Below are 19,380 nucleotides of genomic sequence, written 5' to 3'. Positions count from 1 at the left end.
TAACGTTTAATTTTCAAAGGAATTCATTATTTCAAATACATTCTAGCATACGTAAAGAGCAGTAAAAGCTGTAATCATATCATTATTTAACTAACCTTGGTTAATAAACGGACATCGTTTTAACTGATATAGTTACAGAGATTAAGAATAGACACTTTTTGTTTAAAATAACGAGATACTTATATAAACATAAAAAGGGAGAAAACAAACATAATATCAAGCATAGAACATCAAGACGAGGCTCTTAATCGTCTTAACTCAGAATGTAACAACATACTATTACTGTAAAGATTAATTATTTAAATTGGATAACCAACCTTTGTGCTTAACACCATTCTAAAGTTTTATTTTCCTGAACATGTTCTAGTAATATCTCATGCAAACCTCGCCTACCAAAAGCTATATTTTGTAAATCGGTCGATGTAGATACAAATAACCATAGCCGAACTAACGAAAACAAATAAAACAATATCATATTATATAAACAAATATGTTTGAATATGATCGAAGCATGTTAACAGCTTTACTCAAGAGATCTCGTATGCCTTAAAACAAATATTTAATGTATATCCGCACTTAGAAGAGATATTTAATGACTATAATCAGATGCATACCCATTTGCAACAAAAAACGTTTTAACAAATAAGCTAGTTCTCTGAGGATCGAATGACCATGTTTAATATGTATGCCTATTGACCTTATGCACGTTGGGTATCATTTTAAACAGTTGTATATGCTGATATCTGATGTGTCAAATGAGTGATCGAACATTCGTTTTCTGTACAGTCCTTGCAAGCTTTGTTGTTGTCTTTTTTCAGATCTGTGACAATGTTGCCTGTCTGCAATCATTGTTCAATTAAAGACAACTATATAGTTTCCGAGTGAGAAACACAAATTCTATATCATGACTGAATTCGATTACATGTACACATCAGGGAATGATTTGGAACGGTATTATTAAAACTCGATCGGCAATTTCATTGGCTCGACTTTGGCTAAAATCATAAGGCAGCAAATCATTTCAAATTCTTATATCGGTTTCCTACATAAAACATCTAAACAGCAAGAACAAATAAAGGGATAAAAACATGCTACTTATTTTATTCTGTTTAAATCTACATACATTTTCAATGATTTATATCTGTGAAGTTTAAAATAGAATTAACATACATTGTTTATCGACATTTGAACTTTACAAACTCTTAAAAGAACATATCTCAGTCATTATTGTTATTAACATACTACTAAGACGTGGAAGGTACTTCTAAAGCTCATTATTTAGAGAAGTTTGTTACATTATTTCTACATTATACTTTCATTAAGTCTATAGGCTAAATTATTGTTTGAAATGATTGTGTTCATTTGGAAGGATATATCGTTTCAACCCAAATTAAATAGCTCTTACTTTTCTAACAGGCCTTGGAAATAAACTCATAACCCTCGTTTTCGTCTGTGAAGAAATTAAATATTTTAATACAAATAGTTTGAATTTCATTATTTGAATGAGTGTTTGAAGTCTCTCTGCGTTGAAGATTAAATTCCGAGTGTTTTCTCTTTATTGTTTCCATCTGGTTGTGTTTTGATTCAACAAAGAAAACACAAGTTGGATGATTAATCAATGCTTTCATTTGGCCGCAAATCAACATTTATGACATCGATTCGTTACTTCGTGTTTTAAGAATTTATATCGTAAATAATTATTGCGTTTTAATCTTATCACCAGTCTGTTAGTAGACATACAGAAGGTATGATTATCACGAGTAATTATTTCGTAACGATAATAATAATATACTAAGGAACACATTTCATTGATACAATTAAATACAACGTCGCTAAAGAACAGATGTTTCTCACATTACATAAAAGGCTCACTACAAAAATGAGCAACAAATCAGTCACATCTTCAAAGGTAAGTCAATGTATTGTAAGTGTTTATTTTCAAATACATTCACAAACGCAGTACATTACTGACAACTTTATCCTCGAATGTATCATACTCGTTATGTACTTGAGGCACTATTTATATTTCTAGTGATGAGCACACCGTTGCTATATTTGGTATCCATTTCCAGTTCTGCAAGAGGCGACGGTCGTGGCCTACATTGCCTAATAAGCACGTGATTGTTGCATGACGTCACAACACTTTTCCGAAAGTTCTTTGACATGAATCCGTAGATAACTGGATTGAGACATGATTGAACGTAGGGTAAGCAGTAAATAACAATCTGAAATGAAAGTAGAAAAAACTAATTTATGGCAACGATAATGTCTCTATTAAAGTTTTCAGAGATAAGCAAAAACCTCCGTCATGACCTTAACATACAACAGTTCAAAAACGGAAGATATAAAGCTAGTATATATGTTTATGATATTCGTTCTCTTATTATTTAAGTATACTCTTGTATATATAATATAGCTTTGATTTGTTATAAATTGCGTTGACCTGTTATAATAGATGTGCTTAAATGCTTTACATTTAAAACTATGCTCTTACATATCATTAACACAGTCTGATGTTAACCAGTTAGAAATATTAAATCACCAGCGAGGCACACTGGTTTGCAATAAGAGAGATATGTCTTGACATACAACATCTATATTGACAGTGTATTTGACAAATGCTAGATTATGTAAAAAAACCCACATCAAATCCAAAATTGCTCATATTGTATATAAAATTGAAAACAACTTAAATTACCTGTAATCTGAAATGAGTTGTCGTGTGCATGTGGACCTTGTACTCGGAGTATTTCATTATACGAAAGATTAGTTTTGGCCCCCAGCAAAACAGGAATACCAGAATGACGGTTATTAGCATCTTTATAACCTGGAAGAAATGTAATTGGTAATTACACAAATATGTCAAGTAATTATAACTTAAAGCTTTAAGCACAATGAATATTTCATAAAATTCAATAACGAAAGACGTCAAGATTTATAGAGTTGTTGATTAATATGTTAACAAAATGTTTCTCAACGCCAAATGTCAATTTTCCGTGAGTTCTCTAAAGTAAAAAGATGTTTATTTCAAAAGCCAAAATACCTGTTTTCTTCCTTTCATAATGGACTCTCTAACATTTTTGTTAATCGTGGTCTCTGTGATATTTTTGGACCGGAAGTGAGTGGCAGATGCGCAGTTCGAGGAGCTCGACCCATCAGATTCACGTAACGCAATGCCGCGGTACCTGGGAAGAAGTATAAATGCGAATGTTATTTTTATTTAGATATCTGCTTTACTATTTGTTTTCTTATTGTATAGGCAAAATGGCAATGAACATGATCCATATGCTTAATTGTCCTGTTTTTTTTTTAACTAAATCACTGTCAGATTATATGTAGGAATGAATCAATGATAGAGTAAGAACTTGTTAATATAGTAACATGATACAAAATTATCACTTCTATACCCAAAACATATCGATTTTACTGCAAATGAACTTTCAAAGGAGTAAATATTGTCAGTGTGTCTTTTTTCATTATCATAGACCCTTAATCGACATAAAAGATGTGCTTTGTGTATGCATACTTTTGGTTCAGATAATTTCTTTGATCAGGCAGACATTTCTGCATTTGACCATTAGGGAAATAAGACATCACGTAACTAGTCGAACATCATTAATTAACGACTTATTGATTGGACATAACGTTAAATCAGTTTAATCCGGACAAAGAGAATAATTTGTCTAATGAAACGGTAACGGGAGACGGGAAATAGCCACATGACCGGTGTATAGCCAATTTACCTCGTAGTCGTTTGCACAGACGGCTGGTTGGACGTAAGTGAATAGAGCGTTCGCCCGCTAATCCAAAGGACGTATATGACCACTGTATAGCAGAAGGTCATCAATGCAGTTGGCACAAGGAACATAATGGCAAGTTGGTAGACAGCGTAGTACATCCGGTGTTGGTCCTGGAGACCATGGTCAGCACAAAACATGAGAGTCACTGTAGTATCGTTGTTGTAATATGTTGTGCTCTGTGTGTCCTGAAAAATGAGATTCACTCGTTTGACGTTGTTGTTATATGCTTCCTGAACCACGATTGTCGCCGTGGTGGCGTTATTGAAATCCCTGTACATGAAACATGTGTGTCAAAGAAATGAGTAGCTGTTAAAAGTGTAATACAAATATCGCTTCGTTAATAATTTACATTCTTAATCATCAGGACTTTCACGTCCAACAAGGTTCTGTAACTATGTTAAAAGTATTACATGGTAGATGACATATTGAACACAACATTTACAAGAATCTTATTTCACGGAAAAATAGTATTTTGCTTATTCTGTTTTGCAGCTGTGATTGAGACGCTTAAAATGACGTATGTTCACTGACATACATCAATTGCAGTCCTTTTATTAGCGTATCAAACAAATGATAAATACTTCATATCGCGTGCAGGATCATTTCAATTACATCAAAGTTATTAAACAGTGCCCATGACAATACGGACACTTGAAACTAATATACAAGGTTTATATGATGTTAGATATAGAAAAACAAGGACTAATCAGTTTATACACAGAGTTGACATCTGTATTATTTTACTTCACATTTCAATTTCAGGCCGTAAATGCATACCATCTGAAGCTTGAAAATGTCAAACAAAAATACAACAAAATTTTGATTATCTTGACTCTTTTCAACAAGTCGTTTGGACGGGTTTAAGTGTTGTTGTTTTTTTTGCTTCTTGTTTTTAAAGACAAGCATGGAAAATAAAATACGTTTGGGCTGCAACAGGAGTGAGCTATCGTATAAGGGACAAGAATGATGTGCCAGACGAATATGCTTAACATTTTCACGTTCTTTACGTATTATCTTCTTTTATTTCTACTTTTCATATGAATAAATATTCGTAGAATTTACTTACTTTAACAACCATTGCAGGAATGGACAGTAATATGGACAGGATCCAGACAAAGACGAGAAGCTTCCTAGTGTTCCGCACCGTGCATCGTCGTCGACTTTGTATGGGCATCACGATCACAAAATACCTTAAAATGGAAAACTGACGTGCATAATCCTAATCATTTTCAGAACGATTTTGAAGATACTTATACGCTTGTTTAAATTACGATCGATTCTTTTTTCAGTGCAAAAACGAGTTCTAAAAAGAAATAATAATATGTGTATTAAACTGCCGTTAATGGGTTCAAACTTATTGTTGAAAGCATAATGATCTATCAAGTAATTGTTGGCCAACTTTAACCTACTCTACAAAAGGTATACCAGTGCGTCTAAAAGTCCGTTCTAAATAATCATACCATTTGTCCTTATCTACTATGTCACTAAGTAATTGTCGATCAAGTAAATTGCAAGAAGGGGAACTATATTCCCAGAGGCTTCAAACATTATCTACAATATGATTCATCTTCGAATAGCATCTCAGTCGCGTGGCTAAAGCGTGGATAAAATTGAGGAGGTCTCTATTGATCAATCAAAGAACATAATGACAAGAAAAGTAATATAAACGATTTGTGACATGTTTTATTAATAACCAAAGGCTTTATTCTTTGTTCAGTTGAGTTCTATCGTCGAACGCTTGTGGCAACTGACAATGTCCCTTTAGTATCAATCACTTCATAAGTAATTATAAATGAATGACATTGATGTACCCCTCGTTAAAAATAAACTATCATAGACGCAAAACAAGCAATCACGTTTGTATTGTAAATATTGTTTCAGATTATTTTCATATCTTGTCAAACTATTATAAGTTCGAGGTACCTTTCGAAGCTTACAGCGGTGAGGTTGAGGATGGAAGCAACTGCTGTGAGCATCTCAATGAATCCAGAGATCTTGCAGAAGGCTCTCGTTCCTGGCCACTCGCCCAACACCATCCTGGTAAACAAGAACAAATGTTAATTCATTTGGATCTCGTTCGGTTGTTGTTAAAACAATATACCACCTGAGTTTGGTGACATATTGATACAAGCCCGCCAAGCACATGAATATAACATACTGTTATATAATGTATCTATTTGGTTAAAAAATAATGGAGACAGGAGGTATATTGAACTCATTAAGGTTTTAAATAGATGTTGTGTGAGGTATGCATGCTAACGATGACTGCGCCGTAGTACACCTTAAAACTTTATATAAGTAAAATCCGTTTAAGAAACAATATGGAAATTGCAGAGAATTTGCAAAATCAGAAACAGATTATGATTGAAAGTCATTTACGGTTTTCCTAACCTCAACAATATCCGAAATAGGAGTTAAGATCAACGACACTGCCAAAGTCTTTTTACTTTAAATATGTATACCATAGTGAATGATATCGTAGATGCATGGTGATAGAAAGGCACTGTTAGTTTTTCATTAACATACATCGAATGAAAATACAAACTTTAGCCCTTCAAAAGACCTTATTACACCACATTACTATTAGGCAACCCTTCTTGCAAGCGTTGATTAAGAATAAGATTCAAAATCACCAGGGTGAGGAATCATGTGAATTTATATGGGTCACAACCGATGTAAACTCTAAAGAAAGTGGCGTTCACTTCTTAATAACAATTTTGACAGAAAATATATGAAAATATTTCTAGTCAATGACTATTTTAAATGTGAAATATATTAGACTTGTTTTTCTTTTTTAATTATGCAATCCTTGGTTAAACTTTTAGCGTTGCATCGTTCTACAAAATTTTGTCAAATTGAAAAATGGGCCAAATATTACATTTTTAAAATACTGAAAGTATAATCAAGGAAGACAATGGAATTCTAATGTAAATTTGATAAAGTATCATTGTCGTTTAGAGGTATCTATTTTTTATTATCTGTTTTATAACTATACTGTGAGCATTGTTATTGTTTTTAAATATGATGAGTTTACCGGAGTTATTGTTAGGCGACGTATTTAAACGGCAAAGCATGTAAAACAGAAACTATACTTTTTTTCAATACAGTGGTGGGTAGCTGTGTCTTAAGTTTAGGGTAAGATTGTTGTAATTCCCTATGTAATATCCAACGTTCACACGACATGTCAAATTCCTTAACGGAAAAAATGTATAACATGACTAACAAATGGGTTTGCATTCAGCAATAGCTTTTCAATACATATAATAAATGATACCATGACCAAAACGTATAGTCTTTGACGTAAATATATATCTCACGTCTCAATATATATAATAACATAAATTGCGAAGTAATTTGGAGTGATGTTCGATTTTACCTATTTAGTACGTAACAAAAATTAAATATGTTTTAAACACTTTTACCCAATATCAGGAAAATACTTATGGCAAGTTTTGAGTTAAAACATTTTGTTAAATTGCATATATTGTAAAAGAAAGAGGAAAAACTCTAGTTCTATCAACTAATTATCAATACTAGTATTCATCAATATTCTTTAGCGTTAGTTCTATGATGCATTCGTACGACCATTTTATACATATAGCCATTATTTGAGACTGCTTAAAAGTACTTTTTGTGGTAATAAACCCTGGGAATAACAGCAAGCTCTTTTTCCAACTGATTTTAACTAAATGCAGATTTATTTTCGGCGCATCTGCAGGCGGCTAGTGACGTTGACAAACGCGGTAATGGCTGGAACCATACTTAATTGTTATAAAATGAACATTAACACTCCTTGCACAGGCTTTTTTCTTATTTTTCATTAATTCTGTTGTCGTTATCAGCTGCTCATGGCGTAATACAAAGTACTTTTTACGGTTCACAACATGGTGCACTAGTAAAAACCATGCAAAACATTATCGTCAGACGAATGGCTTTTAAAGATGGTTTAAAAATGTGTTCTTTACAAAACAAAAAAAAATGCGTTAAGGTAAAATTTTAAAAGCCAAACAAGACGTAATTCAGTTGAAATAACACGCCAATTAGATAGTGAATTCAGACAAATTTGACCCATGCCTTTTATTAATTCAGAATTATGTTAGGTATTTCTTGTTCGCAGTCTCTATTATGTGTTTTTCATTGCTCATACCTTCATTAGTTTGAACATACTATACAATAATTATTATATAGTAAAACCCTACCCTCTATTAAGATAACTTTTATGCCGAAATCATTTTAGGATAAAAAAACGTTTGCATAAACTAATGCAACACACAGTCATTTGCCACTTTATTTATAAACCTCTAATACAACATTTAAATCTACAGGCAATCAAAACTTAAACCCATAATTTAGATCATCTATTTTTACATATTAGTAGTTTGAAGGCTCATGCCTAAATTATAGGTCTTGTTCATTAAGGAATGAATGGCAACCTACTTAAAACAATGAGCCTATTGCAACACAAATAGTGTAATTGTGATAAAATCCATACGGACAGACGGACAAATAAACAACAAAATAATATTTCCCTTGAAACACATATTTTCAAATGTATGGAATACGACGACAAATTAGACAAACTTTGTGAAACATGTGCTTGGGCATGCAATCCCACTGAATCATCGTACGGAGATTTTACAAATCGATGAATGAATCTCTTGATCACTTATTTCATATATATGTATGTTTCGAAACAAATGCTAATCATAAGAAAAAAAAAACATAAATAAAAATTAAAAAAGGTAGAAAAACAACAACAAAACTGTTTTAATTCCCAAGTAAAACTTTCAATATAATGCAATAATACCATAATATAATCAAACCATAATTGTTTTTTGTTGTTTGTTCTGTCGGAGATTTTACAAATCGATGAATGAATCTCTTGATCACTTATTTCATATATATGTATGTTTCGAAACAAATGCTAATCATAAGAAAAAAAAACATAAATAAAAATTAAAAAAGGTAGAAAAACAACAACAAAACTGTTTCAATTCCCAAGTAAAACTTTCAATATAATGCAATAATACATAATATAATTAAACCATAATTGTTTTTTGTTGTTTGTTCTGTCGGAGATTTTACAAATCGATGAATGAATCTCTTGATCACTTATTTCATATATATGTATGTTTCGAAACAAATGCTAATCATAATAAAAAAAAAAAAAAAAAAAAAAAAAAAAAAAAAAAAGGTAGAAAAACAACAACAAAACTGTTTTAATTCCCAAGTAAAACTTTCAATATAATGCAATAATGCCAAAATATAATTAAACCATGATTGTTTTTTGTTGTTTGTTCTGTCGGAGATTTTACAAATCGATGAATGAATCTCTTGATCACTTATTTCATATATATGTATGTTTCGAAACAAATGCTAATCATAAGAAAAAGAAAAAAACATAAATAAAAATTAAAAAAGGTAGAAAAACAACAACAAAACTGTTTTAATTCCCAAGTAAAACTTTCAATAATGCAATAATGCCAAAATATAATTAAACCATAATTGTTTTTTGTTGTTTGTTCTGTCGTAGGTTGGTTGAAAAATTGGCCACGATATCGGAATTGCCAGACAGTTGAATTATCCGGTTGGAAGGACATTTTAAAATAAATTGTAGAAACGTGAAAATACCAGAATGTATTCATTACTTTTGCGTCATTGTTATGAAGTCAGCACAAACAGTATAATAAGTGCACTTACATGAGCCAAAGAAGCAACATGAATAGTCTGCGCAAAACCTAATGTTACTAAAACATATAAAAACAAAAATTCAAAGAGCACTTAATTTAGTTTTAGGTAATTCAAGCTAGACCTATAAGAGGATCTAATTTAAATGTTTTGCCTCTCCAGTAAATTTTTGAAAACTGTATTCATAATTATTCTTGTATAAAGGTGAGGACATGATAAGGGAGAGCGTTAATATGTTTGCAGATCGAAGCTTAGCGTTGGCAAGTCAGCGTAAAACAGGACATGAAATAACCATGAACACATAATGGGAGGTGTGGTCACATAAAAAGGTAGTTCAGAACTATCATAGACCGTACAATTTCAGATTTCTATGAATTATATGCAGATCAATATCGATTAACACTTAGATTTGCTGAAAAGAGATAAGAATTTTTTTTCATACATTGATGAACGTTTAGTTAATGTACAGAAGAAACTACCAATATTTAAACGAATTTTGTAATTTTACTTCAGTTATTTGTCAAGCAGTTTCGAGAAGAAAGCAACACATGTATTCATAGAATCAGTATAAACAGAGTACAAGTTAGAATTTGGTTAACACGACCGTTGCAAGAGACATTTCAAAGTGTTGCGGACTTGGGGAATATTGCCAATCTGGCTAAGACAACGTCTGATCAAAATGCACAAATAACTGAAAACAATATCAAATCACACTACTAACTGAGCAAGAGCTTTCTACAGCAACTTTCACGGGATTCATTGACTTTTTCGGTTGAAAAAAGATGATCCCAGCATTGACATTTAAGGCGTTTTATTTCAGGTTGGACACGTGATTGTTGTACGAGTAACTCAAAATTGGTATGGTATGAAGAAAAATAAGAAATAACAGGGACATTCACAGTAGCCAAACTCAACCAATTCAAATTAAATGCAAAGGGATCAAGGACTAACCAAACAAGAAAGAAAACGCTTCAAACATTCAAAAGAACACTTACGCGTATATATATATATATATATATTTACGCGAATAGTGTACCCGCATCCTTCTGTCCGTGTGGAATTCCGGAGACAACGTATCATTATCTTATCATCTTTCCTCTTTTTACTGATCAAAGGAGACTTATGCTCAACTCTGTTAAGCGAAATATGACATTGTTCAATTAATTGTATCTCTATTTAGTAAGACTTGATAGCCAGTGATCAGCCACATCCAGCTGGTTATATCTACCAATCGATTCTCAGGGCTCAATGGCACATTCGGCACTGAAGTGACTTCATTTAAACCTACCACTCTACCCTCTTACATCCTCTTTCTTCCTCTTGCTCATTCTGTTCTGGAGCAGAATGAAATATTTTTATTCGATTCTTGAAAGTAAACTAAGACGTCTTTAGCATTGTCCATAACACGCACAAAAACTTTTACCTTTTTCCCCTGTCTTGTCAGTGTATGTCGTCTGTATATAGTTTCCCTTATAATACTTGATTATATCAAATGAAAAAAATCATGTGTTATAGTTAACATAAATACGTCTACTTTAATACATGCCTAAATATCAATCGCATTTCTGCCAACTGCATTGTTAGCTATATAAATGTCGGTCATTTATTATCTACTTTTGCTAACGTTTAAAGAATATCTTTTTAAGATATGTTTATCTTTCGTTCTGATCCTTTCCTCTAGATTGTACATGTGTTTCTGCTTGTCGTTATCTTAGGTATGCATACAATGACGAATAAACTGCGTTTAGATTTACGCTAACGCTAACATGAATCAAACTCGATTCAGTTTCCTCGGAAGAAACTAGTACTAATAGTGTCTTTTTCAATGGATCTTTAAACACAAACGCATCCATGTTCTTTTTATACCCCAAAAAAGTTGGTCATGTTGATAGTATTATTTTTGAGGAAGATATTCACTCTCTTGTCCATGAAAGTACGATTTACCGGTTACAATAAGGTCATTCTGTTGCAAAACGTGAACTATCCCAAATTAAGCCAAAATACTTATTTTTATTAAAATGCGTTTGACTGAAGTCGATCACGGCTCCAATCCGGGTCGACACATTGGAACAACTTTCACTAAAGAATATCATAAAAATGATGTCATTACCATTGCTAAATAGCTTTAAACTAAAATTAAAATAAACAGTCATGTTTGCCAGGACAAACACACATAAAAGGAAAGGCGGATATGGTCTTGACATATGGAAACGGATTGAACTATTGTTGATTACAAACAGAATGTTGTTAATTCCGAATTTCGAGTTTTCTTCTTTTCCATTTAGCAAACTATCAAGAAATGACAGATGAAAGAGGTTTGATGGGCAAAAATATATTGAATAGCATATTGTTTGCTTTTCAATAAAACGTGTAGTCTTAATTTCTCGGAAACTTGATGTGCTAAGAAAGATTTAAGATTTAAGAAAGAAAAGTCTTTATTTAGTTATAGATTTAGAATTGTTCTGAATAAATACGCTGATTTCCAATCCACGGGATATATGACTGGTCAATATTGCAATAATGAAGAAGAAGAAGAAGAAGAAGAAGAAGAAGAAGAAGAAGAAGAAGAAGAAGAAGAAGAAGAAGAAGATGACATAACGATGTAATTACGTTCTGTCACAAACCTTTATTATTACACAAACGTAATCGATTTATCTAAAATAAATTTAAGTAATAGTGATTTTAACTGTGTTGAATTTGGTATCCGCCACGTCATGAATAAACGTTCTGCCACGTCATGAATTTACATTGTTATTCAATTTGGTACCTTTATTAGATACAATATCATCTCCGGTATATGGTGATCACAGTTAAAGCTTTTTTTCATCAAAACTATTCTTAATTTTACAAAATTATTAACTAAATCAGTCCATCTTATTGCGTTTTGTTTTTAACACTGATTAAAATTGCCCTGCTTTTGTGTTTTTGTGATTCAGTGTTATAATATTTGTTAATGTTTTAAACGTTAGTTATAATACACAAAACATATAAAAATATAATTAATTTCGAATAATGTCCAATGTTACAGAAATCAATAATCAATTCAGATTGCTTTCCTGTAAATGTTAAATTGAACAGGTGGAGAATAAATTTCTACTTCCTGACCTATCGTTGTGTTTCTTTCATACCATGTTCACAGGTGACATGGCGATGTCGTTTTTTTTTTGGTTATTTTTGAATGGATTTTTTCATTTTACTTTGTCAATTGTCTATTTGTTTCTCCCGGCTTACACGTTCTCTTATAAGATTTTTTTATCAGCTTTACTGGTTCGCTCTAGCTATTCGCCATTTTAAGGTCCATTATATAGGCTTTTAAAATAATTTGTATGAATTTTCAAGCGCTTGTTCCTCATACTATTGTCCTACATGTCATTGAATAATTACGGTTTGTTGCCTGTTTTATTGATGAAAATAACTTCACCACCATTCAATGCTACATGTTTATCAAACTGTATATTTTTTTTTGAGTATTTGCTTATTGAATACATTAATATCATTACATACATTTTAGCAAATAACAAACACTACTGACTATAATTCAATTACAAACTGGAAATTATATATCATTAGACATCTAACCTCATGTTCAGTAATGATTAGGATAAAAGCTATAATAGTACGACATTTAGATAGATGTCTCAACATTTAGTTCTTCTGTTTCACTCTAGACGCTTGCCTCGCGATAATACCATTAACCCCGACTATTTTACCGTCTATTTTAATACGGTATCATTCAGAAAGTATTATAATCATTGTGGCGTCCTGTGTCTCATTGAGTTCATGTTAGGCATTGAACCATGCACCCTTAAACGGGGTAATCGGGAACTTGTTGACTACTGTATTAGCTTTCTGTTATTGTTGTTTTAGCTATATCATGGCTTCTTTTAAACAGACACTACTCCCGGTGTGCGTTGAAAAGACGAAATAGCCGCAATTACTATTTAGAACCATTCACATATCTCCGTTAACTTACATTAACAAATGGAACATTCTTACTGAGCAATACTAACTAAGGGGTACAAAACACGACATTGAATAACAATTATACACTTTCACATTTGTCTGAGAACAATGTTCATCGAATGCTTTGTCCCAAGATAGTTGGAGGAAAAAGTGGTTTACACGACGTATGGAACCTTTGAGGCAACTCATCTAAGCTTTTTCTTTACAACCATGAAATGGTTTATATTAATGAATATACGAATGAGAATATCTTGAAAGCAATTGAGTTTCCACAGAGTCCAACAATTATTATAGTACAATTCTGATTTACCTTTTAAATATGATTACAACTGTATGACCAATTGATGCATTTAAAGTATTTACTAGTCCTTAAAATATGTTAACCCGCGCGTATGGTTGCCAAAAAAGGAAATGCAGTAACAAGTAACACGGACAGTACAGAAATATTTATTTTAGAAAGGATGGAAAACACACTCGTTTTTGTCATCAGTCTTGAGTTTGTTTTGTTCAGTGACCAGATATATCTCGAGAGACATATTCCCCCATGTGGTCATTATACAAATAATAAAATAATATACTCCAAATGCGTACGTACTTGAACAGATTCAGCTTAAAGTAGCAAAACATGGCAACATAGTATATTCAAGGAGTATAATACCGACTCTGGCAAAATAGTGACTGCTCATATACATGTCTGAGTCCCTGATAGTTTATCCAAATATTTGAGATGCCTTTTAGGTAAGCTCGTTCACTGCAGACAAAATGAATTTACGTTGTCATTTGAAACGATTTTGTCGCGCGTTTTGCCATAAAGCAGTAAGAAATAATTATTCAGTATGAATATAAATTGAACATAATTTAGATAAATTGGTTTCAGGAACTGTGATAGGTCAATTTTGTGATTTTCTTAGAAACATTTGACTACTTTATAGCTGAAGAGAATTAGGATATATCTTTGCTTGCCTTAAGGTCATACGGTTGTAGAGGCTATTGCATATTTTTTCGAGTGCTTTGTGGACAGTTTTACATTTTACTGGGTACATGACTGAAGCCGATTTTGGTTATGTGATTTTCTGCCAACCGCTTGAGTCAACAACTTACAAACCGTATTCTAAACAAACACGATTTTTTGAAGGAAAACACTGACAAATGGTTTTATGTGCGATCTTGTCATGTTTTGTCATAGCTGTTTATATGTAATAGTCGTTTTTACATCACTACCCACATTGCATCCTAAATTAGTTTTTACTGAACGTGCCATTGTGGTTACCTAACATCCACCAACGACAAATAGTTTAATATTTGTGTAATGAATGTTAGCTTGTAGCGTTGTATCTAAAACGTTTGAGTAGGTTTGGCATTGATTGTTGTCTTTTCAAACAGGATGTTGATACAGTTTCAGGCTGCTGGCTTATCCGCGTAGTTTCCATCCGTCTTTCCTGTACATTTAATAAAACTGACCATGTTAAACACAATTTTAATAGTGAGAGACTAAACAACACACTTAAATTGCAATGAAGTAATAACGGGTAATTGAAATAAACAGGAAACAAGAACAGCGTTTTAAATACACAGGCAAAACTATTATGTATAATTTATGTATTTTATTACCGTTTTTTTGAAACCGTACGTATGAATCACCAATCCGAACAGATCATAAATCTGAATAGTTACACATTTGGGCTATTTTCTTACATTAAGTAGGTCCTGGAATATTGTAATTGGTTTTTAATATCAGAGATCGGAAAGAGACTTACATTGACACCGGCAAACTTCATCTGCCATTCACCTGTCATCTTTTTGCGCTATCAATGGTTGCATTCAGAAGAGAAGGAATGAAGCAATATATAGGTACCGCAATTACATTAAGGAAAATATTCACGAAAATAACTGAACTGTGATCCATATTAATGAGTTTCTTTGATAGTGAAGAAAATCAATATTACCTAATCAGTGCGCAAAGCAGTCAATGACATGGGCATATATTGGCATGATGTTCTCTTATTCAAGTTGTAATACTCGAATACTGAGTTGAATTTAATCAAATTTAATTAATGAGATGATAATTTTTGCATTTTGATGGTATTCACTTAACATCGGACGGTCTTTTGAAAACATGACGTTCATAATGTATGAACCGAAGGGGAAATGGCGTTATTGTTTTTTTTCTTCAATACTTCGCTATTATTGGATTAGGACGGCGTCATTCAACTCAAATTCACTCTTCTTCCCAACTTATTTTGTAGATATAAGCGGAGATGCAGCAGTCTTAAAATTCAACAGACGTGCGACAGGCTCATTTCGTCCCCCGCCTGATGAACTCACGTTCTAATCTCAGTCATTTAGAACACAAAGTGTAAACTCTTTATTGACTAATGAGGATAAACCTTTCACAACATGTAAACATAATGATTGATAGCGCGCTTTATGAAATTGGCTCACGTGCTCCGTTCATACATTGTGCACAGGTGACAGAATGCGATTATCATTAAGTGGGTCTAATTACAGGCGACATAATGCGATTATCCTTATGAGGGTCTATTCACAGGCGACATAATGCGATCATCTTTAAAAGGGTATATTCACAGGCGACATAATGCGATCATTTTTAAAAGGGTATATTCACAGGCGACATAATGCGATCATCTTTAAAAGGGTCTATTCACAGGCGACATAATGCGATCATCTTTAAAAGGGTTATTCACAGGCGACATAATGGGATCATCTTTAAAAGGTTTATTCACAGGCGACAAAATGCGATAATCAGTAAAAGGGTCTATTCACAGGCGACATAATGCGATCATCTTTAAAAGGGTATATTCACAGGCGACAGGATGCAATAATCCTTAAGAGGTTCTATTCGAAGGCGACAGAATGCGTTAATCCTACAGAGGGTCTATTCACAGGCGACATAATGCGATCATCTTTAACAGGGTATATTCACAGGCGACAAAATGCGATAATCAGTAAAATGGTCTATTCACAGGCGACAGGATGCGATCAATATTAAGAGGGTCTATTCACAGGCGACAGAATGCGTAATCCTTAAAAGGGTTTGTTCTCCGGCGACAGAATGCGATAATTCTTAGGAGGGTCTATTCATAGCCGACAGAATGCGTTAATCATTAAGAGGGTCTATTCATAGGCGACATATTCGATAACTCAAAAAGTGTCTATTCACAGGCGGAAGAGTGCGATAACCCTTAATAGGGTCAATTCACAGGCGACATAATGTGATAATTCCTAAGAGGTTCCTCGGAACGATTACTCGGCATAATCAACGAATTAAAATCAAACGCCTATACACATTATGTCAAAACTGAACGTTTTATCATTAATAGAAACCCCAAACAAAAGACCCTTCGTCAAAACTATAACAATGATTTTGTATGTTTAAATACACATTGAACTGTTTTGAAAAAATCTTAATATATAATAACTAAATGTGTAAATGCAATACACTTAATTCCATGTTCGATTTTGCGCTTGGCAGGACGAACAGGCATACACGCAGAACGGCGCCAAATCGAGGGAGAAAAAGCGACAAATTTTACCCGTAATCAAAAATCGCGAAAGCCTACAATCTGGTTAATTGCTCTTTTTTTACCTTCGTTTTTCGCCCTAAAACCGCCAGATATTACGTATGCAGGCACACTTTTTTAAATATACATTAGCTGTAGCGGTGCAAACATAATTTTTGCACGAGATGGTATTTAATAAGAATGGCTTAAGAGGGCTTTTTGTACTGAAGACGCACGCCAATCTGTCTCAATTCGAGATTATTTAGCTAAAGAGTCTAGGTAAAGCAAAATGGGAGCTTGCTAAACTGGTTTCTCTCAGGTATTGCAGGCTCCATGTACAATTATAACCTACATCCGAGGGCATACGGCACAAATGTGTCTGGTCAAGTGATCAGTGCTGGAAAAATCAGTCTTACTTCCCATGTAAAACGAAGGACGCGCAACAGCACATCGATTAAAGCACTCTAATATATGAGTTCATACAATGTCAGTTGTGATATTTCAAAAGTAAAGTGATATGCAGAATTATTTTAATAAAAAATAATTTCCCGGTAGAAGAGAAAAAGTCCTCCCCAAGCGCACCTGGTGCTTATTTTCAATCAAAGATTTATATCGCCTACGGCTATTGTCTGTTTTAATCGAAAAGTAACATTGTCAAGTTAAACATCTCCCTTTAGAAATTAAAGGTAAAACCAAAATCATGTTCTGCCTTTGTACTTCGAATATTTGTCGTTAAGCATCTCTTTTCGATATAATTTGGTAGTGGAGAGTTATTTAAAGTGACACTCTTATTCAAAATCAATACATACACATGTATAACAAACATACATTTTGAGTGGCAAATCTTGAACAGCTTACTAAATAATGCATTTATGGTAAATATTAATTACTGATAACAAGATTGTAACAGTGTGTTTAATAGCTGAAAACCATACAATATTAAATGATTAGTGAATGCTAAAAGATTTACAGTGATATGCTATAGTGTCATAAGGTAGAAATACCGTGTATTCTGCACAATTCTTTCAAATTAAACTCGGAATCCTTCATAAAAACCATTGTTTTCGACATTTATACATCTTTTCTAGTATATTTACACAATTGTATTAATTGTGGTTAATCTTATTTGGGAGTAATAGTGCATCTTGAATATCTCACCGATTTGAAAAGTAACAGATCAAAATATTACTTTTTGAACGCTTTTTATTAATGTTCATCTTTGGCGCCAATCAGAACAATAACTCGGTTCAACTTTGATATGTTGTTGCGAGTGTTCATCTTTAATGGGTTACAGTACGATTTAGCTTGCGTTCCATGTTTTATCGTATTACGATTCATTTCAAAGGAGTTCAATGTTTCAAATACATTCCAGCATACGTAAAGAGTAGTCAAAGCAGTAATCATAAGATAAAATAATCTATATATTCACCAAGCTTTATGAACGGACACTATTTGAACTTATATAATTACAGGGATTAAGATAAGACTCCTTTTATTAAAATAATGAGATATTTATATAAACGCAAGAAAAAGAGAAAACACATTCAATATCCGAATTATACAATCAATCTTCCATTTCTTAGAATGAATCATAATTGAAAAAAACATAGCAATTAGTAGGATATAAAACAATTTTGGAATGGGTATGTGGTGTTACCTTTAATCCTTAACATACGGGCGAAGGTAATTTGGTGACTATGCAAAAGTTATATCAAAACATGTTTTTTTCCAGACACGAACCCTTTCATGACGTCATGCCTGTTAAGATGTAATAGTTTGTTTATTTACTATTTAACTTAGTTCTAACTGAGAGTCAATCAGGATTTTAATATTTCGGCACATTTAATGGGTATTTAATGACTCGCCCCAAAATCGTAGGTTGCGGTTTGGTTACAGCTAGGTTTTTAAACCTTAAGACCCGAATCATCAAAACTCAGAAAAAGTTTCGGAGGATGTTTGGCTTATTTAAAATAATCTGATTTTTAATTGATTTGGTAAACTTAAAATTTCAAGGACAATTCATGACAAATAACAGTATAAATGATAAAATGTAGGAATTGTACGATACCAAGCAATTACTTAGGCTCACACGATAACCCGTCATCCAATAAAATCGCAGGAATTTCAGTTAAGATACTTCCGGTGGTGGTGCTAAAACCCGATACGTTGTATCGATATTTGGAAAAGTCGATATCACAATTTATGGTACCAGATAGTGTTGATACCGGGTTTTTCCAGTCGGTACCGGGTAATATAATATTATCTTAATAAATCCCGGTATCGATAGGCCCGGTATCAAAGTCCACAATAGTCTACTATGACATTGAATATGTTAAACAACATACATGTAATTAGCAAGTATCAATAGGTAAAATTACACACTTGTAACAAACTGTAAATCTTGAGTA

The 19,380-nt window shown here is 32.8% G+C and overlaps 1 protein-coding gene across 1 annotated transcript in view; it reads right to left on the bottom strand.

Moving 5' to 3' along the window:
* Positions 1 to 991: 991 nt before the first annotated feature.
* LOC128220686 (G-protein coupled receptor 54-like) overlaps positions 992 to 19,380 on the bottom strand; it is a 29,115-nt gene continuing 10,726 nt past the window's right edge. The window contains exons 2-7 of the mRNA XM_052929177.1: positions 5,724 to 5,837; positions 4,867 to 4,990; positions 3,744 to 3,985; positions 3,044 to 3,185; positions 2,699 to 2,827; positions 992 to 2,225 (exon numbers count right to left, since the gene is read on the bottom strand). Coding sequence (XP_052785137.1) covers positions 2,001 to 2,225; positions 2,699 to 2,827; positions 3,044 to 3,185; positions 3,744 to 3,985; positions 4,867 to 4,990; positions 5,724 to 5,837 — 976 coding nt within the window. The 3' untranslated portion in view covers positions 992 to 2,000. The remainder of the gene's footprint in view (positions 2,226 to 2,698; positions 2,828 to 3,043; positions 3,186 to 3,743; positions 3,986 to 4,866; positions 4,991 to 5,723; positions 5,838 to 19,380) is intronic.

The sequence above is a fragment of the Mya arenaria genome, chromosome 15 (assembly GCF_026914265.1).
Source record: "Mya arenaria isolate MELC-2E11 chromosome 15, ASM2691426v1".
NCBI lineage: Eukaryota > Metazoa > Mollusca > Bivalvia > Myida > Myidae > Mya > Mya arenaria.
The sequence above is the reverse complement of the archived record's forward strand: the minus strand, read 5'-3'. Positions and strand labels throughout refer to the sequence as shown.